The sequence below is a fragment of the Hippopotamus amphibius genome, chromosome 5, assembly GCF_030028045.1.
Source record: "Hippopotamus amphibius kiboko isolate mHipAmp2 chromosome 5, mHipAmp2.hap2, whole genome shotgun sequence".
NCBI lineage: Eukaryota > Metazoa > Chordata > Mammalia > Artiodactyla > Hippopotamidae > Hippopotamus > Hippopotamus amphibius.
In genome coordinates this window covers 55,675,600-55,700,286 of record NC_080190.1, presented here as the reverse complement: position 1 = coordinate 55,700,286, position 24,687 = coordinate 55,675,600, and the positions used below count along the sequence as shown (strand labels likewise).

Genomic DNA, 24,687 nt, shown 5'->3' with positions numbered 1-24,687 from the left:
CAATGATTTTATTCTAGTTGGTAAATAAGCACTGCTCACATCCCCCTGAATAAAGTCTCTCCATGACATCTAGGGTGTCCTGCACCAGGGTCCCTAAACTTCCTCAGTATTAACCCAGAAACTGTGGAGTAAAGATTTGGTCCCACAAGTTACCTCCAGGACCCGGCTCTAGCTATGAACTGATTTATTCTGATTAGACTTGTCATTTCTGTATAGTTATTAAATATCACCTCTGTGCATATTTGACAGGCAAGAAATTTGAAACGGAGAAAGTCCTTAAGTAAACAAACATAAATGTTATCAAGAAACACAGTTTTTCACCTGAAACCAATGAACATTAACAAAAAACCCCTGATTATTAGCAGTCAGCCTCAGGTGCATTCACATAGGCATAGATATGTTTTTCATCATTTCGTTCCAAAATCATTATTATGATATGGCAGTACAAGGTGGTGTTTACCTTATCATGCTTAAGGTGTGTGTGTGCCTGTGATGTTGGTGTAATCATCACTCTTTTAACCATTATAATACTTATTCACTCTGAAAGCATGCATTAAGCATCTACTATCTGTCAGGCCCTGGGATGAATTATAAGGATTTAGAGATGACCTTGCCACGTCCACAGGAACTCCAGTTAAATTGCAATTCAGAATAATTATCTCTGTATTAGAAGGAGGAATGAAGTGTTACTGGAATTTCAAATACTTTTATCCTGAGGATCTGGAGAAGGCTTCAGTAGGAGCTCACATTTCACATAGATTTTAAAAAGTGAGAAACGTTTTGCCAGGCAGAGACCTACTGTCTGTATAGGTCAAAGGAATAGGATATATAAAGTCACAGAGTCATAAAAGGCCTGATCTGTTCCATTGTTATCGGAGCTCAAGGAATGTGAGAGGAACACGAGAAAGTGAAGTCCCAGGAAGCCTTTTGAGTTTGGCTTGTGTGGGGAATTGCACAAGTGAGAAGTGTTTGTTAATCTCCTGTAATGAGGACATGAGGGAATTTTAGGCAGCTGGGGCGTGTTATCAAGATGGGTGTGTCACCTGTTGACTGAGCAGAAAATTCTCACTGGAGCACAGGGAGGGCAGACGGAAGACTCTTCCTACACATGCAAGGGGCTCTCACCCACTGTATGTCACGTAAAGGTGCTTCAGGGTGATAAAGATATAACAGAGAATGAACACATCCCAGTTTGAAAAGCATTCTTACATGGAACATCAAAAACCAATTAGAGAGTTGTTTACAGAGCAAGCATGGTATGGGAAGGAGAGCTGGGTAATTGAGGTCTAAAATGGTGTCTCATTTAAATTCCCGGATGCACCTGACTTGGAAGAGAGGCACAGACCAGAAGTCAGTTAGCTGAGGTCCTGTGCTAGAGAAAGACCTCTCTGATATAACCTCAGCATGCACCTTCTTTTTGGAAACCGAGATTGGGTAAGCACCCACAAAGACTCGTGTTCTTTCTTGGGCTGACGGTATTGGAATTTCTCTGTACATGCTGCTGCTCCCATGTAAGTAAAGGTACATCTGAAAAAAGTGGGAAATGGTCCTGCTGGCAGCCAGACTGTGGATGTTTCCAAATCAGCAACCGTGATATTCCACCAAGCTACTCTGACATTGTTTGGAACCAGACAGACACAAGGCCGCTCTGCAAAACGTGTCTGTGTATCCCCGTCTTCTGACTAATGTGAGTAAATGATTGCTGCTTCTGTGTCAGTGATAAGTCCTCTTATGTCCTGGATTTTTAAGTCAGGCCTTCATAGTAATGTGCCGCTGCTTTCCTGAAGGTTAACTCAGCATATGGGGTAGTTGCCTCACAGTTCAAACTCCCCAGTCAGGCTGTTTTCTTAGAAGGAATTAAGTATCTTTGGGGATTTTAAACATCTCATCTCTAAGGTAAAAGTCTCTAATTCAGGGTTGGTGTGCGGGTATTGTCTGCTTGAAAGAATGAAAGACAGGAAAAGGAAAATGAGGGGAGTAGGGCCTTGACCTAAGTGAGGGAAGCGCCCATGTGCGTAGTTGCACAAGCCAAGGGATTTTGTAGAGAACTGTCTAATGGGAATTTATCTTTTGCTTTATGCTTTGCAGTCTCATAATACACGCTCTGGTTGAAATCCGTAGATTACGGTGAGCGTGTGTGGGGTGCAGGGTGGCCCTCTGCAGAGAAGAGCGCGTGCAAAGGTTTCGGGGGACGTGGAATGTGCCAGCTGAACAACTGTAGCCAATACCCTGAAAATGGGGGTGGGGTGGGGCGGGTTTTATGTTTGAGGTGAGGACAGGGACTTGGAAGGATTTTGATTTTCTTCATAAGAGCCAGGGATAGCCACTAAATAATTTTCCAGAAGGAAATGAACCATCATTATGTGTTGTGTACACACTGTGCAAACTGATTGCAATGTGGATAATTCCTGTAATGTGGATAATTCATTTCAGCAGGACAAGCATGCATGTAGGCAGGCCTATTATGAGTATTCCAGATGAGTTGAGATGGAAACAAGTGGTAGAGTCCAGAGATATTTAGGAAGTAGAATCACCCACTGATATTTGGTGATTCACGTGAAGGGTGAGAAGAATGGCTCCTGGGCTTCTGGCCTGCACAAGGGAATCAATAGTGTGACATTAGTTGAGATTCAGAACCCTGAAGGAAGACTGGGTTTGGGGAGGAAGAGCAAGAGTTTTCTACAAGTTAATTTTTAGGTGCCTTTGGGATAGCCATCAGGAAGAGAGAGGTAGGCAGATTGAGCTCAGAAAAACCTGCAGTTGGCAGATTGAGCTCAGGTGTAACTTTGAGAGTTATTGACATGCAGATGATATCAGGCAGTCTCACCCAAGGCAGCTGGTTCTCAGAGTTTAGCATGTCTGAAAATTACCTGGAGAGCTTGTTAAAGCAGCGTTCCTCCACTTGCCTCCAGAGTTTTTCGTGCAGTAGGTCTGGGATGGGGCTCATGAATTCTCATTGCTCTTGGACTCCCAGATAATGCTGAGCTGAGGACCACACCTGGAGGAGCACTCACCTAGGGAAGAAGTAAAAGTGGGAAAAAGATAAAAATAAAAAAGTGGCCTGTGGGAAGCAGCCTAGCGGAACACGTCGGACTGCATTGGTACGAGTCCAGAAGCTGCCAGCTCAGAGCCTTGTGACCTTGGGCCAGTGACGTAAATCTCTACGATTCAGTTTCTCCATTTGTAAAATAAGGATAGTGAATAGTAGCACAAATCCAGAGTGTTATTTTAAGGCTACCAAAATAGCTAAAGGAAAATGCTTAGCACCCCGTTGAGTATATGTTAGGAGTTACTTAAAAACTAGTCCTTAAGTAATCTGGCTTCTAAATAGACATTAGATGAGACAGGCAACAAAAATCAAAAAGAGAGGGGAAAATCAACATTATGTTAGTGGGAGCCAGCAAAAGGTTTTTCATGAAGATGGGAGTGACTAAGAGTGTTAGACACTTTGAGAGTTCAAACAAGAGAAGAAAACAAAACAAAATGGTTTAACACCCATTGAATGTAGAGATTACTAGTGACATAGACTGGACCATTTCAGTAGAGTGATGTGGGGAGCAGAGACGGTGTTCTACTGACAGTAGGTGGTATTGTAAACATTGTAATTGAAAGCAGTTCCTACGGTGATGTGTATGTGTGCAGGTAGAAGGAAATATATTCAGCTTTAGGATAAACTCTGCAGTTCCCCCAATAAATGCATTTCCATTGAACAAGCTGTGTCCCGTGCAGGTTTGTTTAAGCTGGTGCAGTTTTTGAAAGCAAGATTTCAAACTGGAAGGTGGCCCAGGTATGTCACGCTGGTTTGATAAGGGTCCTTTCTACATTTCCTTGTGAGAATTGATGGCTTTAGGATACCTCAGGAACTGTCAGTTCTCACAGCAGTCCCATGACTCAATTGAACTTTTAAATTGCTTGCGCAACACTCCCCATTTCTCCCACGCCAGCAAAGTGAACAATTGTCTGATCTTTGGCAGCGGGGAGAAAGCTATCTTTGCTTTTTGCCAGCTGAGAAATGGTTTGTTTTTCCCTTTCAAACACCACTGCATTCTTCTTGCAATTTTCCTTGACCATTAAATATTTTATAACTCAGTCTTATGCCAGTGCGCCTTCCTGGGTGCCTGATAAGTGGCAAATTCTACATGGGATTTTAATGTATGGCAGCAGGTTTCATTTACACAGCTCCCATGGAAGACCCTGCTGGAGTCGACAACCATATTTAAATGGCTTCTAGCCTGTAAAGGAATTTTAATAATCTAAAAGCTTGCATCACCAGATTCTTATCTTTTCTTAGAGAATTGTCAAGTCATGAACTCAGTGGGGGAAGGAAAAAAACTGCTTCATGAATCTGACATTTGCAAGTCAGTCATGTGAAGATGGAGTTAGGGTCTAAGCTGTGCCTTGTCATTTTCCTTCCTTAGGTATTTCTGCTCTTCCTACCTACAATTCATTTTCCTCTGCCAATTAAATCATGCTCATTCAAGACATAGCTCCAATGCCAACCCTTTGGGAAGCCTTTGGAGATAACTATAGCATGAATTAAGCTCTCCATTTCTTTGATTATCTACTGCAATTATTATCTGTAATAGCCCATTTAGCACTCTTGTTTCTGCAACAAAATCTGTGTTCCCACAGTGTGCAGTGTTGTGCAGGCAACAGAGAAAACCACCATAAGTAACATTCAGGTTCAGGTCAGTACTTAGGAGGGAAAACCAGTCATCGTTTTAATTCATTAATAAATTAACTTTCATTGCAAAATCTACAGGGATTTCTGTCTTCCTGCCTTACATTTTCTTCCCATTTTGCCTTTAATAAATTAACCACCACCACTTCCCACTGTGCGTTTAATTACTGTACTGATTGCTTACTATGTATGCTACATGATGTGGAAAGAATACAGAACTCGGAAGCTGAACACACTCCCTGTCCTCCCTGGGGAGAGACCAAAACCCATAAAAATATAAGAAAACACATTAAACTACATATAACAAGTGCCAGATGAGTGGTCTGGATAATTGCACAGCCTTTGTGGTCCCAAGTGAATGGGCACTGTTCTTCAAGCCAGCGACTACACTTCCTTGACCTGAAACCTTGAACTTTGCTCACGGTGCTTGGAAGGCCCATCTTAAGCACTATCTCTGTTCATCTTAAGCCTAACATTCCTTTATCCTTCAGGCCATCTCTTTCAGAATATTTTCCCTAATTATTGTTTTTTTTTTTCTCCTCCCTTCACCTCCATTCTGTGGAGTTTTCTGCTCTTCACATAAAATTCTAAGTACTTTTCCTAAACTGCTTTTGGAACTATTCTCATGTCCTAACTTCTAAACATTTGTTCATATAGAGTTTTTCTTATGATGATAAAGTGTGCACACTTGACTATACAGAACATTTAGAAGAACACTCATGGTATAAAAAGATAATTCTTCTGTAAACATCTATTGTGTACTGTGTTAGTCTGTCTGTGAGACGGTGGATCAGAGATGTGAAGGCCTACTGTGCCTCCACAAGCTCAGGGTCCAGTAAGATGGGAGGTTCATGAGCTGAAGTGGTGGGAGAGTGGTGCCTGATGAAGAGGTACTTTGGAGTAAGGAAGAGCCTTGGAAGACAAATTTGAATTCATGGGAGTATTGGAACATTCAGCCCCTTTTGGTTTACTTACCTGGACTTTTATCCATGCAATTTTTTGAAGACAATAGAGAGCTCTATAACAATTTTTATTTACCAGATTTCATTGCTAGAAACAGAAGGTGCTCCTTGAATTTTAAAAACATGACAAAATAGTACCATATACTATAGCCACCATAATGTGTTAGACTATCTTTAAAATGATGCAGTTTTAAAACATAAATGTTGGGTTCCAAATATGTTGGCTAAATTTATAGATGAGAGTTCTATGATTGGTAAGGTACCCCAAGGTTATTTAGGGACATAACTTTTATAGTTTGTAGTTAGATCTTATGTGTTATCTCATTCTGACAAATGTCCCATGTTTCCCCTTCAGAACAAAGCACTCAGCTGGATATATTAGGGTATACTGTGCCACTGTAGCACACAGAAAGAAAATCAGGATTATGCCTTATATTTTACTTTATCTCATTTTTACTTATGCTCTATTTCATGTTTGTAATATAGTGTATATGTTAAAAATTAAACAGATATATACATACATGTACTTATAAGCAGATCATAAATATTGGAATGTGTCATCCGAAATTATTACTGTCTCTTTGTTGGGCTGTGGTTGTAAGTAATAGAGAGCCTAATAGTGATTTAGACATAGTATACTTATGATTTACCTTGCAAAGTGGGTAGGTGGTCTTAGAGTTTGTATAGCAGCCTATTGATTTCATTAAGGAATTTTTCTATCTTTCCACCCACATATTTGGCATGATGCCTTACAAGTACGAAATTTCACCTTATGGTAAATTTTATTTACTTTTCCCAATACCTCTGTGATTTTAGATGAGTAGTGCTATATGAATACTATAGTATAGTGAAATGCATGGGTAAATTCTTTAGATTTCAAATTTATTGATAACTGCATTTTATTTATCTGTAGAAGGACCAAGCCCAACATTCTATTGTGTACTAAATTTAAAATATTTAATGATATACTCATAGAATTTAGTCAAGTCATTGTGAGGGATAAACGTGTGTATTTTATTTAATTTATTTTATTTTTTAATTTTTTTAAAGATTTATTTTTACTATTTTATTTTTGGCTGCATTGGGTCTTTGTTGCTGTGCATGGACTTTCTCTAGTTGTGGTGAGCAGGGGCTACTCTTCGTTGAGGTATGTGGGCTTCTCTTGTTGTGGAGCACGGGCTCTAGGCACGTGGGATTCAGTAATTGTGGCACCTGGACTCAATACTTGTGGCTCATGGGCTCTAGAGTGCAGGCTCAGTAGTTGCCGCACACGGGCTTAGTGGCTCCGCGGCATGTGGGATCTTTCCGGCCCAGAGATCGAACCCATGTCCCCTGCATTGGCAGGCGGATTCTTAACCACTGCGCCACCAGGAAAGCCCCAGCACGTGTATTTTAAATTAATTTTGGGATTCTCTAAGCTATGGAAGTAGAAACCTTGAGGGCATGTTAGACCTAATATCTCTGTACTCTCCCACCTTGGACTGTTGCAGAGGCATTGATCTTCTGTATTGTGCTGAGGGGAAAGCCGTTGGTAGAATAGGGCGGTAACCACTGGAGACAGCAGTTGTCAGATGGAAACTAATTGATTGTAATTGCTTTGCCATTCTATTGCTCTTAGAGTCTGTAGCTTGTTAAAACCACTGATTATAAAATAAGGATCTCACTTTTTATGCTGTAGGTTATGTTAATGAAAAGCTGTTCTTAGAGGAGTGATCAGTGAATATCAATAAATGGATAATAAGAAATTAAAGGAAAACTTAACTAACTGATCATGAGTTAATATACCTCAGCAGTCAGAGTAGCAGTCAACTGTGTTGTGGTTCGTATTGAGTTTTTGGCTCAGACCTCTTGAATTTTAAATATTTCCCATAGAAAGATTGATTCTGTGTAACTGTTTATCACATACTGTCTTGAATAACAAATCTTCCCTGTAGAGGAGATCTTCTGGAAAACAAACAAAAAATTTGTCTGTTTTGCAGAGCCTTTATTTCATGCCAAAGTATTAACAGGCAGGTATTTTGAAGTAGAAAAAAATGAGTTCCCATTGTACCTTCAAGGAAGAGAAGATTAAAAGTGGATTTTTCAATGCTCACAGTATATGAATAGCATATGAGTGAGGGTCTGTGTGAATCTGAAGGCAAGTTGTTTTTTTTTGTTTGTTTGTTGTGCAATATTTATCAATAGTAGAATGAGTACACTACAGAGATAGCATTAATGTGAAATTGTCTAACTTTTTATTGTAAGATATGCATTATCTTTTAGATGATTATAATGATATCTTTAATGATCATATCTTTCATCATTGGCATTTAAACTTTAGTGATGTTAGAGTTATCATATTTGCTGAAGTCATTTTTACTGAGCATCAATCCTGATTAAGGCTCAAACTCAACGAATTTACAGACGAAAACAGATACACATGTAAACAAATGGTTACTTGCAGCATTGAATGCAGTGATGCAAGCGATAAAAGGTTCTGGGGGACACAAGGGGAAAATGACATACGTTCTGAAGGATTTCTAATTGTTTTCCAGCAAAGAAAAAGATGGTCCAGGAGGAAGGATTAGTGTGATCGTTCCTGGTATTGGGGAAATAGGTTAATAGTTGGAAATGAAATTGTGTGTTTTGGGATGCAAGAAGGTGAAGCTAGACATGCAGAATTCCACATGGCCTACGTCCTTCTTTGTTCTACTTAGGAATTTGGAGTTTTTCCTATGGGAAAGGGGCCCATTAGGCTTTTTAGGTGTGAAGAGAACATGAGTGTATTTTCTTTCTGGATGATAACTCCCCTCCATTTGGATGATGGCCAGGAAGAGGCTCATTGTGACCTCTAGTTAGTAAGCTGGTACCATGGTCCATGCTGATGAACATTATTATTAATCTATATCTATGTAGGAAGTTAAAAGAGCTTACATGCTGAATCATGTATTCATCTGTGACTTTTTAAATATATTTTTCCTTGAATATTGCAGTGAAATTGGTGCTAATATTTTAGCTGCTTAAAACTCTGAAACAAGAATGTCTACATGTTATAACAGATTCTTCATCTAGTAGAGAGCACATACTTATTATTAGTTTCATATGTAGGAAGCTGATACAGAGATATAACATAATTTTAAAAATTAAGTGTGATTTAAAAAACACATGTTTAAGGTAATGCTAAAAAATAACAGTAATTTAGTCCTCATATATTTACCACAACATTCTTCACATTTGAGATTCCGTTTCAGAATTTGAAACATTTGCATTTTAATTACATAATAAAAGGAGAAAGTGAAAGAATAATTGGCTTAGCTATTAGTGAATTACAGCTGTAACTAAAAAAAAAAATAAAATGCACACACACACACACACACACACACAGAAACTGACATTGGTTTCCATAGAAGAGTCACAGTGTATGTATGTTGATCAGATGTTTAATGACATTTTACAACAATAAAGGGAAGGGGATGTTATTTCAGTCCTTTAAGGCAACGTGTTTCTTAACACTGAAATTAATGAAAGTGAATTTGAGGTATTTGACTGTAAGATCATTCGGCTTTTACTGTTAAAGTGTCCTCTGATGGGACTTGTCTAGAGTGATTGCGGTTGCTAAAATCTTGTGGAGAAAGAAGACAACTGAATCCAGTAGTTGTGTTAGTCCTAGCTGCTATAACAGAATACCATGGACTGGGTGGCTTAAAAACAACAGAAATTCATTTCTCACAGTTCTGAATGCTACAAAGTCTAAGCTCAAGGTGCCTGTGGATTCAGTGTCTGGTTAGGACATCCTGGTTCATAGAGGGCTGTTTTCTTGCTGTGTCTTCACATGACTGGAATGGGAGCTCTCTGGTGTCTCTTTTATCACAGCATTAATCCCCTTTATGACCTAATCACCTCCCAAAGGCCCCACCTCCTAATACCATCACATTGGAGGTGGTATATGAATTTTAGGGGGACAAAAACATTCAGTCTATAAAATGGTCTTATCCTGTTGTGATTTTTCAGTACAGTGAAGGGTCCATCCTGTCAGTATATGTCTACACCAACCCTAAGGTCTATACTGCTGACCCTAAGGTCATCAACAGTAAGAAGGTCTCAGTGCACAGATCCAGGCCAATGACAGGAGCTGGTGGTGTCAGAATGCACTTCTGACAGCATTTCTCTGTGTTTCTCTTGACAGATACAACGACATATTCCACTGAGCGATCTGAGCACTTCAAACCCTGCCGGGACAAGGACCTTGCCTACTGTCTCAATGATGGCGAGTGCTTTGTGATCGAAACCTTGACCGGATCCCATAAACACTGTCGGTAAGTCACTGTGGAGACTGGCACTCAGGGCAGGTCCTCAGAGAGGCCTAGAGGTGGAAGGGGATGCTGAGCTCCACAAATGCACAATGTGATACATACAGTCTGGTGTTTGAATGGCAGAATCAACAGTTTTAATATGGGAAGGAATAAGGCTGGTATCTTTAGTATTTGAGGAACGTAAAACTGAATGAAAGTAGAGAAGATTTGAGTTTCACCTGATCAAGTAAAGGAAGGTTTATTTTATATGTAACAATTTAATAGAAATAATTATTTACACACTTTAGAAGCCTATATTTTTGGTGTGGGATTTAGGCACATATGCTCATACTCAGAAATAATTTCTTCCTGCAGACCTACAGATTGTGGCATGACAAAGCAAACTGCTCATCTAAGATCTAGAGTCTCAATGTTTATTGTGAACCAAACCCCAGAGACTCTAACTGTGCCCAGAGAAAACTGCATCTTATTTTGATTCTGCCCTTGTTGATTAATTTCAGTCCTTTTTTTAACACCTCTGATGATGAAATACTCTCCAGAAACATGTTGTAAATGAAATCATAGTCCTGTTACAGTCTAGGTAGAGAAGTACTCAAGGAAAATTCCCAGTGGAGATCAAGAAGGTGTTTAATTGGTTTTTAGAGACATAAGGTTATATAACTGCTAAAAATAAGAACAAATGGAAATAAATAGTGGTCTTGTAGACACTGCAGCTTTAAGGCTCCACAGAAGAATCAAATTAGCATCCAAAAAATATTTCCCACCAAGCTTTTATTTCCAGTGCTACCCTGGTAATTTGTTTTTCCTTGCAATTGTATATGCTTCAGTGATCATATATATATCCACACCCCTTTCCTTCTCTTTATTTACTCTTCTCATATGACACAGTTATTAAATTAATTATTCTGAATTGTGAAGCATAGAAAATTATCACTTTCTCCTCTCTCTATTGCTATTATAAAACTTTATTCCATGTTGTTTTATTAAGATGGCACAGAGAAATGCGTCTTACAGTTATGAACTTAGAACATGTCAGCAAATCCTGCCTGGCTCCACAAGCCAGCTTTAGTTCATGGGGAGGAGGGGTTGCCGCAGTGGACAGTGACACAGGTTTGGAAGAGCTGATTAATGATAGTGGCTGATCTCTGTAAGAGCCACCATGCATTCCATCGCCTTTCTTCACCCTTGACATGGTGGCTTTCATGTGACTTGGGCAGTGCTAATGTAATCACTGACCTCATTTAAAGAATTTACAACCCATTTCTATCCTCTGCAAACCTGAGTTGGGGATCAAGGGCAGTGGGAATGGTCCCTCCCCACATATCTTTTCTCTTGCTGTATTTATAAGTTCAGGGCAGACACAGGCAGAAAGCACACAGGTGACTTGAAGACCTCAAGGGAAAAGCCAAGAATGAGGTACCATTTCAAAGCTGTGTGTTAATGTTATCTTTGTCAATTGGTGTCGTATGTGGAAGTGGGCAGTGACATCAAATAAGTTTGAATTTATAATTGATTGGTGAAGGGATGAATTTATAATTGATTGATGAAGGGATGAAAGCAGTGACTTTTTTTTTTTTTTTTTTTTTTTATTTATTTATTTATTTTTTTGGCACACGGGCTTAGTTGCTCCGCGGCATGTGGGATCTTCCTGGAGCTGGGATCGAACCCGTGACCTCTGCATTGGCAGGCGGATTCTTAACCACTGCGCCACCTAGGAAGCCCCAAGCAGTGACTTTTGAGATGGTGTTTTACCCCAAGGAAGCTTCAAATCAGGTCCCACTTCTATATTCAGGAGGGTCTGAGTCATTTTTTCCAAAACTGAGAATGTTGAAAAAACAAAATAATTCATATTATTTTTTAACATATAGCCTCACTATAGTCTCTGTTAAGTTCACAGGTGTATTAGTTTGCTAGGGCTGCTGTAACATAGTACTGCAGATTGGGTGGTGTAAACAACAGAAATATATTTCATCACAGTTCTGGAGTCCAGAAGTCTGAGATCAAGGCGTCGTCAGGGTTGTTTTATTCTGAGGGCCATAAGGGAAGAATCCCTTCCAGGCCTCTCTCCTTGGCTTGTAGATGGCCTTCTTCTCTGTGTGTATTTTCATTTTCTTTCCTCTGTACAAGTGTTTATCCAGATTTCCTTTTCTTAAAAAGACATCAGTCATATTTATTAAGGTCCACGCTAATGATCCTATTTTAACTGAATTGCACCTATAAAGATTCTTTCTCCAAATATGTTCACATGCTGAGGTACTGGAGATTAGCACTTCAACATATGAGTTATTTGGGAGAGATGATTCAGTTTATGACAATGGATCTCAAGTCCAGAAAATAAATTTTCTTTTGCACAAATGTACATGTCTAATTTTTTTTAACATAGACAAGCAGAGATATATCTATGGATTGGCTGGAACGATGTACATGTATAATAATTTTGGCCTCTGTCTTCCTATTTCGTGCATATTTCAGAACAGACAACCTGTTATTTAACATAGAGTCACAACATAGCTAATCATGACAGAAGAGCAGCCCAAGACAGAACTGGAACTCGAGTAGGCTAATAGATGCCTATAAATCTCTGACTGGTGCATATGAATAAATCACACATCGCATGTGTCAGCTATTCATCTCCCAGGCTTTGCTGTGCATAGGGGGCTTACATTTGTTCCTGCCTCAGCCACTTCTAAGAATTCCAATTAGTTATTAATAATGTGCCATTTTGTACAGTATTTAAGTAGTACGTTTCATTCATTCTCCTCCATTTGACACATGTTTATTGAGCAACTCCTGTCACCAAGATACTGTTGAATAAATACATACAGAAATGAACTTAGGAATTAAAAGGCACTGCACTTTGTAATGTACTTGGAGTAAGTGAAATACTTCATCTCCAGGAAAAAGGAAAACAAGGGAAATGACTTTCGTGTGACTGGCGTGCTACCAGGGCTATCTTTCTGAGGCATTACTAACTGGATTATGTTGCAAGTTAAATAAACCACAAGTTAGTAGATCAGAGTAGCAATAGTAAGGGGTGTACCTGAATCTAGCTCATTAAATAGTTTGCTCTTTTACATGTCTCCAAAGATTAAACATTCAAATCTGAGAAAAGATTATATATTTCTTAGTATTTTAAAAATAAATTGCAATCCAGTATGAACTGAATCAAGATATTTTTTCCATGTTGTGAAAACTTGATCATGGTCAATCACTTACGTTTCCTTGCTAAGGAAGAATAGTAACAAAACTACCTAGATTATCCCTGATAGAGACCCTGAAAGTGTATGCTCCATAATGTTAGAAGTGGGAATTTTGGGATAAGGGAGATATCACGGTTTTCTGTTTATTTTCTCACCCTTTAGTGCATTTTCAAATCTTTCAAAAGACTGTTTATGGTGAGAATAGTTAGAAATTATAGAGCAAACTGACGAAAATTTAAGAGGAATACCAAGAATCTAAAAATAAGTTGATAGATTTTAAAGAATAATAAATAGGCAAACTTGGTGTTGGTTAATTTACAATATAAGTCATAGATCATTGGTTGACTGATTAGTAAACATAGAACCTGGTATATTGTGGAACGTAGTGGAGAATAAGGAGAGATTCATAAATCAGGGGAAAATGAGAGTCTGGTTGTTTGATAAACTTGGTAGACTGTCAGGTAAAACAAATTAAATTTGTATTTTTACTTCCTTCTTATATACCAAAAGTTGTTCTTAATGAATTTAAGAGTTAATGTAACAAATAAAGTATTAGGGAAAACAGTAGACAAAGTTACATATTTATTTACATCAGCAATTGAAAGGACCTGTGAGCAAAAAATAGTGAAAGGAAAAATTAACAGCCTTGACACAACATTGCTTTTTTGATCTGAGTATCATAAACAAAATTGAAGGATGGATAAACTATCAGTAAACTGTACAACAAACATGGAAAAGAATTGATATTGTGAAGAAGTCACATAGATCAATAAGAGTAACACTAAAATTAAATCTCAACAGGAAAATGAGCAAAAGAGAGGAACATCCTCTTCACCTGAAAAGGAATCCAAATAACCAGTAAGCATGAAAAATATTCAGCCTCACAAAGAAATGCAAATTAACTTTTTTTGTTTGCCTGTCATATATTTAATGATTTTTAAAAGCAGATAGTTTGGTGAGCGTGCAGTCAAAAACATCTCATTCACTACTTGAGGGAGTGTATCTTGTTAAACATCTTCTGTAGACGATGTTTCAGTGTGTTCAACATCTTTAAATTTTTGCAAAGAATTTAGCCTACAGAAATGTATATGTAGATTTATTTTTAAGGATGTTTGCAACAGGATTTATAACAGCGAAACAAAGAAAACCTGAATTTAGATGTCTGTATAAATTAGAACATATCTATACCTTGGATGAATTCAACATAACTGGAATTTTCAAAATTTTAAGGATGTGAAAATGCTCATTATATTATGGTACATACAAAAATCAGGATATAAAATTGTAAAGTTGAATATACAATAGCAATTTGGTTCTGAAAAAGAACTGAATAAAAGGGCTAATAGGATTTATAGGTATTGTCTTTGAACCTTATGAGTTTTCCAAGATCACAGCATTGTACATGTATTTCATTGATGTAACATCTGGTTAAGACACTTGACCCCTGCTTCTCATCTTTCCATTAAGAAAGATAGTGTCGCCGTCTCTGTTAAATCAAGGTCATTATAATTCACTATTATTAGGCTGATAAGAGAATTTTCAATTAAGCCATTCCAGATTAAACACTATCAAGTCTATTAGATGTGTCTGTTCCTTTTATTAAAAATTCATTTATGCTCTTTATAATAATAATTTTCCATGCTGAATTCATGTGTTTTGAAACATTAAGAAAAAATGAATTGAGTAATAGGAATGTACATCCTACAGAAATGAAGCTGGGTAGAGAAGGAAAGCAAGTCACTAGAAACTCCTTGAATCAAAATATCCTGAACAAAAGCAGGATATTCTCTAGTATATTTATTTTTATGCCATTTCTAGAAATTTTAAGAACTTTGGAATGGTGCTATTTGCAGCATATTTCACTAGAGTTGAAAGAGGTAGCCATTGTAACTGTAAAGATTGCTAGGCATTTGAATGGGCCAAACGTATTTTGAGGCCAAATTCAAGTTAAAAGGATGTGTCTCTTCTGAATTGAAGCTCATTAAATGTTGTACCAGCTTTGCTGCAAAATGGATTTTCAAAACTTTGGAAAGGATAGTATTTGAGCTGAATTTGACCTGTAGTGATCATTTTGGAAATCTATCAAGCAATTCATTTGAAGATGCTTGAATCCCTTGAAATATGGAACTGCTGGAAAAAGAGGCGAGCAAGTCCAACAGCAACCATTGCCTGAGGCAGTACTTCCATAAAGGGGCTGATGGACTGAGCAGCTAGCTGGGTAAAATGCTCATAGGAGTTGGTGAGTGGAAGTGGGGAGCATTTGAAAGGGAGGAGGGCCCTACCAGGAGCTGCTGTTCTTCAGTGTGTCTAGTTGTGCTTCAGTAGGTTTTGAAATCAAAGCTTCCACTTTTAAGAGAATTGAATGGGCATAATGTAACGATATCCCTATGGTACACTGTATAAAATTACAGGACCATCCCTGTCAGTGCTTTGCTCCGTCACCTTGGAGATCCATTAGCTCTTCCACTCAGGGAGGGTCCTCCTTATCAAAAGTTTCTCCAGTAAGTGCTCTGAGAGTGGCCACTAATGATTCCCTGTGGTTGTAGCAAGTCCGAATGGAATGGGGTTTTGGCACCGGTCCCTGAGCTCCATTGACGGGAGAGGATGGAGGCTGAAATGTCTATAAATCCAAGCCTAGTGGTGGAGTCTCTGTAGAGTGGAATTGAATAGCAGGATGAAGAGCCTTAGAAGAATTTTCAAGTTCATTGGCTAATGTTCATGAGAATGTTTGCTGCAGCCAAGAGGTAATTTGAGTAATTTGCAATAGCTGTTCATACCAGGTGGTCTACTGACTGCCCTTGACAAGAAGTCAGCCAAGTTATAACTGTGCATCTCTTTCTTCTCCGTGGATGAAGTTTGTCAGAACAGTCTCACTCAGAAAGCAAACCAACCAAGAACGACACTGTAAATGTGGTTTTGCAACTTTCTGACACTTAGGCGGTGGTTTATTTCTGGTTTAAACTCTTTGCTTTCCACCTGAGCTGGTGTTTCTTAAAGGGCTACTGAATGATCAGAAGACCAGAAAAGCACATTTGATAAAGAATCTTTTAGTTAATGGCCACAGGTTTTTTAACCCCATTTTAATGTTTTATAATTCAATCGGCAGCTCTCCTTGAAGCATGAAATGGTGTTTCTTGAGATAGCTGTTATGATTTGGGTTGTTTGTTGTATCAAAGAGTTGATATACATTTGTGTTTTTAAATCGCTTCCTTATATGGCTTGAGGTTGGGCAAATGTGAGTGTTCAAGATGAAGAGACTTGAGTTAAAAGCTCTACGTGGCTTTATACTGGCTGTGTGAGTTTTTGGCAAGTGATTTAATCAGAACCTTCAGTCCTGTATTAGAGAGAGGGAGACAGACAGATACTAATACCTGACCCAAAATGTTCATGCAAGAATTGAGAGCAGCAACTTGTAGAAAATTTCTAAATGTATAATAGACAGTATGTATAATAGTTTTTTCATCTTCCTCCCTTCTGCTCATATTGAAACCAAATGAAAGCATGTATGTTGGAATCCTGTGAGAGAAATGGAGTGGGTATCATCTGCCTGTTTAATTGAGAGGAGGCTTAAGCTTCAAAGGAGATCAGCTGATTTGTGCCAGGGCTTCGAGGTGGATGGGTTCTCAGAGACTCCCAGCACACAGAGTTCAGCTTAGACCCACTAGTGGAAGTTAAAGAAAACTCAGCCAGAGACTTATTTAAAAATATAATAACACCTGATCATGGGCAAGAACACTTTTCAGAATCAAGGATCATTGTAGCTGTTCAAGCAGTAAATTTAGAAGAAAAGCAGGAATAGGAGTCCACCTTTCGTTAGGGGAATCGTCCCTGTTGACAATTTGTGAACAGAGGAATCCCCTCTTACTCTTCAGGGCATTCAGGCTGAGGACCCTTCAGATATCTCCTCTACAGCAATGCTGGTTCTGCCTCCCTGAGCACCTGCTTCCTGCACGTAGGGCTCACAGTGCTGTTACGGTAGCGACAGTCTAGGAGCTTGCACACAGAGCCAGAATGCTGTGATTGCATATTGCTACAGCACAAGTGGAGTATAGATTATTTTACAAAGTTTATTTAAACAACTTAGAACATATATCCATCAATATCTTTTTTATCTTTATTGGAGTATAATTGCTTTACAGTATTGTGTTAGTTTCTGCCGTACAGCAAAGTGAATCAGCTATATGTATACATATATTTCCATATCCCCTCCCTCTTGAGCCTCCCTCCCACCTTCCCTATCCCACCCCTTTAAGTCTTCACAAAGCATCGAGCTGATCTCCCTGTGCCCTGTAGCAGCTTCCCACTATCTATTTTACAGTTGGTAGTGTGTATATGTCAATGCTACTCTCTCATTACATCCCAGCTTCCCTTCCCCACCCCATGTCCTCAAGTCCATTCTCTACAGCTGCACCTCTATTCCTACCCTGCCACTAGGTTCATCAGTACCATTTTTCTAAATTCCATATATATGCGTTAACATATGGTATTTGTTTTTCTGATTTACTTCACTCTATATGACAGACTCTAGGTCCATCCACCTCACTACAAATAGCTCAATTTCGGTCCTTTTTATGGCCGAGTAGTATTCCATTGTATGTATGTGCCACATCTTTATCTATTCATCTGTCACTGGATATTTAGGTTGCTTCCATGTCCTGGCTATTGTAAATAGTGCTGCAATAAACTTTGCAGTGCATGTGTCTTTTTGAATTATGGTGTTCTCTGGGTATATGCCCAGTACTGGGATTGCTGGGTCATATGGTAGTTCTGTTTTTAGTTTTGCAAGGAACCTCCATACTGTTCTCCATAGTGGCTGTATCAATTTACATTCCCACCAACAGTGCAGGAGAGTTCTCTTTTCTACACAGTCTCTCCAGCATTTATTCTTTCTAGATTTTTTTGATGATGGCCATTCTGACTGGTGTGAGGTGATACCTCATTGTGGCTTTGACTTGCATTTCTCTAGTGATTAGTGATGTTGAGCATCTTTTCCTGTGTTTTTTGGCAATCTGTATGTCTTGGAGAAATGTCTATTTAGATCTTCCACCCATTTTTGGATTAGGTTGTTTGTTTTTTTGATATTGAGCTGCATGAGCTGCTTGTGTATTTTGGAGATGAATCCTTTTAAATAGTGATGGTATATTTGTATAGATGTGAACAATACTAACCATGGTACCATAGACCCTGCTGGGCAGGTTCCTCAGGCACACATTCCAGTAAAATCTTATTAGATCAGGACAATGATGGTCTAATGTACTGCCTAATATCCTGGGGCAGTGAGGGAGTTTGCAACACTCTTCTAAGACCTGTCTGTCTACTATTGCAAGAATTCTTGCTCTAGCCTCAGTTTTAGAGCATTGGGCAGAATTTCACCTTCCTGAGGATGGTATTTCTTTCCAATTAACTTTGGTCTGAGCATCTTTTAAAAAATGTAAAACATGATTTAAGGAGCTAGTCACAATATCTATGCATATACCAAAATGTCAGTCTTTGTACTCCAATAAATATACTCCCCAAATGAAAAAGCATCAGCAAATCTACCTGATAAAATAAACCCAGGGAATATCTATATGGTGCATCCTATACGTCAGACACCCATAACAGCCCTGACAGGAGGTACTGATGGTAATGACTGAGGCCAAGGGCATTTTCTCAGGTTATACAGCAGTGGAGCCAGGACTCAGACTAAGCAGGCTGACTCCAGGGTCAACGCACTTAACATCTCCACTAAATCTTTCCTTTAAAATCCTAGTGGTCCAGAAATCCTGAAGTCCCAAGTGCTTAAAAATAAAACATATAAACTCTGGTTATTTTTTAAGATATCTCAGTATTGGTTAAATGTATACATATAATTATATATAACTAATATATACATATTTAAATTCTCCAACATATAATCTGTGACCATATAGATTGTCATCCAAACCCAAAAATGTTTGAGATGTAATTGGTAGTTTTAATAATTTCTTCTGTAAAATAAGCATAAACCAAGAATGCCCTGAGCTAAATAAGACATGTGGTTGCCCTAATTTTAATTTAGACAAAACTCAATTTTCTAGAAAAGCAGACCACCTTTTTGCTATATATATGCCGTACCTGTTTTCCTTAGTGTAAATTTCATGATATTATACAACCTCTGTATTGTTATTCCCACTTTTTCCAAGTCAGCTGAGAGTTCCCTGAGTCACTAAGTATCTGCAGGGTCTCTCTGCTATACCCCAAATCTGTGTAAGTACACACCAACATCCAATTAGTGTTCTCTTCAGTTACCAATATACTTAGCTATTATTTGTGCAAGCTAAAAAATGTGATGGGAGAACCCAGCCCTCCTTATTTTATAGAAGTCATAGACAGTGTTTCTGAAGTTTATCTTGGAGTGCACCTCTACAACTCTGTTTAATTTTTTATGATCATAGCTATTCTGGTGGTTTTATGAATATCAGGAAAACAGCTTGAAGCAAAATCAATCCTATATACATACAAGTGCGTGCACACACATACACACACACACACGCAGGTATGCTATACTTACTAGGTAGTCAGTGCAGGGCACTGAGATTCAGTAGCAAACAAGAAAAAAAGGTGTCTTCCTTTATATCACTTGCGGTGCCTTGGAGCACCAAGAAGACAACACAGTCTAGCATTACAGGATGCCATGATGGGCAAGCACTGACAGTCACTGGGCACCAAAGCTCACACTTTGGGATGGGAGGGAAATCCTTACCGGACTGGTAAACTTGGAGGAAATAGATTCATCAAGTATACTTACATACAGTCCCCCTTGCAAGTTAAAAAAAATGAGAAATTAAAGATAAAATTTAAATAAGAAGTGGGAAAAAAATGAAAGCGGTAAACATGGTTTGGGGAATATCTTGTTTTAAGATACATGTCATTTGAGTTATATAGAATGTGTTTGTAGATATATGTGTGTGTGTGTGTGTGTCACATGTGAGTGGTACAGAATGTATGTTTAGTCCTATCCTACATACACTAACAAATAAATGGCAATTTTATACATTATTCCCATCATTCCACCAATGTTAAGCATATTCAGTATTCCAGGTCCAGGTGATAGGAATGTAGTGATGAATATTCTCAGAAAAAATCATGAGAGCAGTTGGGAAAGGCATTTTCTAGTTCAATGTGCGAAGTTCTGTGATGTATCATTCAGTCTGTATGAACTGTATGTGCATAGCTCATACCTGCATAGAAGAGTCCAAAACCCAATGGTCCTGAAGCCAGGGAGAGCTTCTGAGAGGAAGTAACATATGAATTTGCATTTGGAAAGATAAGAGCCTACTCATTTCTTATTTTGAAGTCTGCTGTTGCTTGCCAACAAAGGCATGAGAGTTGAGCTGCTCTTGCGGAAATTTCCCTTCAAACCACAAGGAGGAAATTTTAAAATTATTTTAGATGCAATGAAGAATAATCAGTTTCATGTAATAAATTCTTTATGCAATTGGTCACTTCTTTTCTAAAATATTTCCTTGAGTTGTTTCCTCTCTTGTGTCCAGATAGTTCTCAAAAACATATCAAGGCATGATGACATTTTAAATTCCATTCTCTCAAACTGAATTTTTAGTGGTGAGTGGAAAGAGCTGGCAAGATGGTTTTTCAAACCTAATAAGTGTCACATTGATTAAGTTATGAAATCAAGATTCATTTTCTTTATCCAAAATTAATTTATGATTTCCATCTACATATATGAAATATTTGCCCACTATTTAATAGCTACAATCTAAAAATTAATTTCTTAACATCTTAGGTATAAGAAATGATTTTCCAGCACTAAAATTTTCCTAACAAATTAAACATATCCTTGCCTTGACCATGGCTCATTGTTGAATTATTCAGGGAGAATATAAGGAAGTTACATTTAAAGATACTTACTGGCATGTTCAAGTAAAATGTCCTGAATTTCCTCAATTAAAAAAGTATTTCTTTACGAGAGCTGCTGTGAGGCTCACAGGAGGTCAAAGTAAGGTAGCCATGTATGGTTTCCCTTACAATGGGGTCAGGTAGCATTTTGGCCTAAACAGTGATACTTACATAGGGCAGAAACCAGAGAAAGAATGGTTGTAAGAGTTCCTAAAACAGGGTGACTTTCTAGATTACCAAAGACTAGTTTCTCATTTATACACATCATAAATGCAGTTATAGCTGACATCGGGGAAAGGAGTTATTATTTCAACAGCAGACTTCATTAAACAAACAGACCCCAGGCTTTGAGGCAGATGAGTGCTCCAAGATGGGAGTGTGAAGAGACTAAAATGATGTCAAGAGGCCAGCATGCCCTGAGCCTGGCCTCCCTGGAGTCCTCTGACAGCACATTGATCCCAATGACCCTGTGCTCCTAAAGGGCAGAAATTCAATTAGGAACTCTCAGCTTTGAGCCTCAGGAAGGAGGGGTGTGTGTGCGCGTCAGTGGGAGGCTCCACCGCTGGAGGAAAACCATTCTCCAGCAGTTATAAAATGGAGGCTAATAATAGAACAATGGAGAGTGAAAACATTAGGTTGGAAAGAATTGGCAGAAAGGATGAGCTGATAAAGCATCTACTTTAAATGAGGTCATAATTTTGCTACAGTTTGGGGTGTTTTCCTATGCTAATTTACAGTCACAATTGAAGTCACGCAGGAGCCTTACTCTTTGAGACAAGGTTTTATTTTCAGTGCTCTGGAAAGCTCTTTTCTTTCTGCCTGGGTTAGCATATGTGAAAGAAATAATGATTATTTTAATGATATTAAATAGTAGCTCTGATGTCTTCCCCCCACAAGCTAACCAAAACATTATCTGGATGTATGAAATGATTCATTTGTGAACAAAACTTCTGTTTCTATTATAATATTCCTGTTCACCTGCCTGACTCTCCCACTAGGCTGTGAGTTCATCTTTGTTTCTGGAACCTGCCACCTACTCAGTAAAAATAAATTTTATGAATGAAAAGAACCCAGGCAATTCTTACTACCTGCATGTTTCAGAGGACAAGTGTGAGATGTTAATAGGGAGACAGAAATGCTAATAGACATTTTCTATTTCACACTTACTAAGTGTAAGGCAAAAGTTTTGAGCCTTTGTACGCTGCTTCCTGATTGCTTGCCTAGTCCTCTTATTAAATCTGCAAAGGAATGTCCTATCCCCATTTAATGTCAAGAAGGAACCTTGGAGAGGGAAGGTAGCGTCTTCAAGGATATCTAGCCAGTAGGTGGCAGGGTTGAGCACCAATCTTAGATCTGTTGGACTCTCAAGCTCTTGATCTTCCAAACTTGTCAAGCTTATACTTTGGCAACATCATCGAGGTTGAAGGTTAAAAATGTAGATTCCCAGAGTCCTCCTCTGAAATTTCCCACTCAGTTCTTGAGACAACCCCCAAGAATCAATCATGCATTCAGGCGATCCCATTATAGAGACAAATTTGGGAAGCAGTGAATGAGACTCGTGTTTCTCAAACTTCAGTGAGTGGGTGAATCCTCTGGAGATTTTGTTCAACTGAAGATACGTGTAGAGTAGGTCTGGGATGAGGCCTGAGAGTCTGTATTTCTAATAATATCGCAGGTGATGTCCGTGCTGCTGGCCCAGGGGTCATAATTAGAGAAGTGAGGAACTAAATCAGTCATGCTGTCCAGCACAATGCAACCTTTACCCCCATGCCAGGGGGCTTTTCATAATTCTGCCACTAAGCTACATCCTCCACCCATATGCAGCTCAGTAATTATGTCAGAGCAAGATTTTCTGCATATACTTGAGAATATGTTTGTAAAGCCTTGGAAACCCTTATTTATCTCTACTAGTTAGCTTATTAATTCACATATCTGCTAAATAAGAATCCCTGGGTACCAGCAACATGATGTCATCCTATGCCCATTCCATCCACAGCAGATTTATAAGCCAGCACCTCATCAGGTTCCTGTTATATCAGGGGGATTTTATATACCACATCTGTGATTCATAGATTTAGGCTAGGCAATTAGTATCTTTCCCAAGGAGCAGAAGGCTCAAGTTGGGGGAAAATGTTCTCTGCAACATTCAGAGAAATGGTTACAGCACTTGTTAAAAGTTGACAGTGATCACATTTTCCCGGGAATTTAGTTCAACCAGGATAATTCATCTGAGACTTTAAAAAAACATATTATTTTCAAACTAAGAAAGCCATCACGTGTAAACATGACAAAATGCTAAGCAGGTTTTACAGTGGAAGACTAAGTTTTCAAAAGGACAGCTCTGATTTATCAAAAATGATGTTCTGAATCTAGGCTCTGCTGCTTCCTTGCTGTGTGACATGTGTTAATATCCTACCTTCTGTGGACCTTAATTTCTTTACTGTGAAACAGCATGATTGGAGATAATTTCTAAGGTCACTTCCAATTTTAAGATCGGGTGAAGACACTGAGTGATCTCTTGCATTTTCACCTTTGTCAGTAAATACTATGTGTTTTTACTGAATTTCTGTCAAAGAAAAGCAGAAGGATTTCAGAAAGAGCAACTATTTCCCAAAGAAAACATAGCTATTCTGTCTGTTGAAGTACAAAAGATGAAATTCTAAATTAAGAAGGGCATGACTCTCACATAAAAGACAGCACAAAACAAATCTATTACTTATCCATTCCAGCACTTTCCAGACTGGCATGTCTATGTACTCAACTGGTGAATTTTTTAGAAGTTCAGATTCTGATTCAGTAGGTCAAGGGTAGGGTTGAAATTCTGCTTTTCTAATAAGCCTTTGGATGCCATGTTGTTGCTGTTTGTGGACCCAGCTTTGGGTAGCAAAGCTCTAAACCTATGTGCTTCAACCTTAGCTGCATGGTAGAATCAGCCAGGGGGACTAAACAGTCACATGTCCAGCCCACAGGCCAAACAAAGACATCTGGACTTCTGTAAGTGGGGCTTAGAAATCTGTATTTTTTGAAGTTCCCAGGTAACTCCAGTGGGCGGCCAGCGTAGAGAATCACTGATCTGTATGCTGTCATAAGCCCTCTTCTTTGCTTCTCTGGTCACTGGCAACTTTGGGTTTTGTTTTATCAAAAACTCCTTTATTACAATGTTAGTAGAATTCAGAACAGGTGCTTTACCCTCGCTCTACCATACCAGTAGATCAAACTGACTATGCCAGAGATTATGCTGTTCCTCTGACAGAGTCCTTTCCAGTCTGTGCCTGTGTGCTCAGAGAATTCCGTGGTAGTCTCTATAAAGCCGGACAACTTAGCATTCTGTTAACCCGCACCACCACCATTTATGGGCATATTTCTGTGCGGCTCCATGGATGTTCTCAACTGTCGCTTTCAGGTTACCTTCTGTTGTCCTAGTAGTCATATTTAGCCAAGTGTTCCATGGAGGCATGTTTAGAAAATTTCTAATTGTTCTTTCCTTCTCATTCTCTCTTTTCGTTCTTTCTCTTCCATCTGGCCTTCCATACACGTTGACTGAGCACTCGCTCTCTGTCAAGTCTGTGCTGGGTGCTTCAGTGAAATTTGTGCATAGAGGGAGTATGTTTCTTGTGCTGCTTCTTTGGAATTGAAACGAAAGAGTGAAATTGCTTGGCCCAGGAATTTGACCG

At 38.8% G+C, this 24,687-nt stretch overlaps 1 protein-coding gene across 3 annotated transcripts in view; it reads left to right on the top strand.

Moving 5' to 3' along the window:
• The window catches only part of NRG3 (neuregulin 3), a 1,075,402-nt gene that overhangs the window by 481,033 nt on the left and 569,682 nt on the right, over positions 1-24,687 (top strand). For all 3 annotated transcript variants that reach the window (XM_057735391.1, XM_057735392.1, XM_057735388.1), the window contains exon 2: positions 9,809-9,938. In XM_057735391.1, coding sequence (XP_057591374.1) covers positions 9,809-9,938 — 130 coding nt within the window. The remainder of the gene's footprint in view (positions 1-9,808; positions 9,939-24,687) is intronic.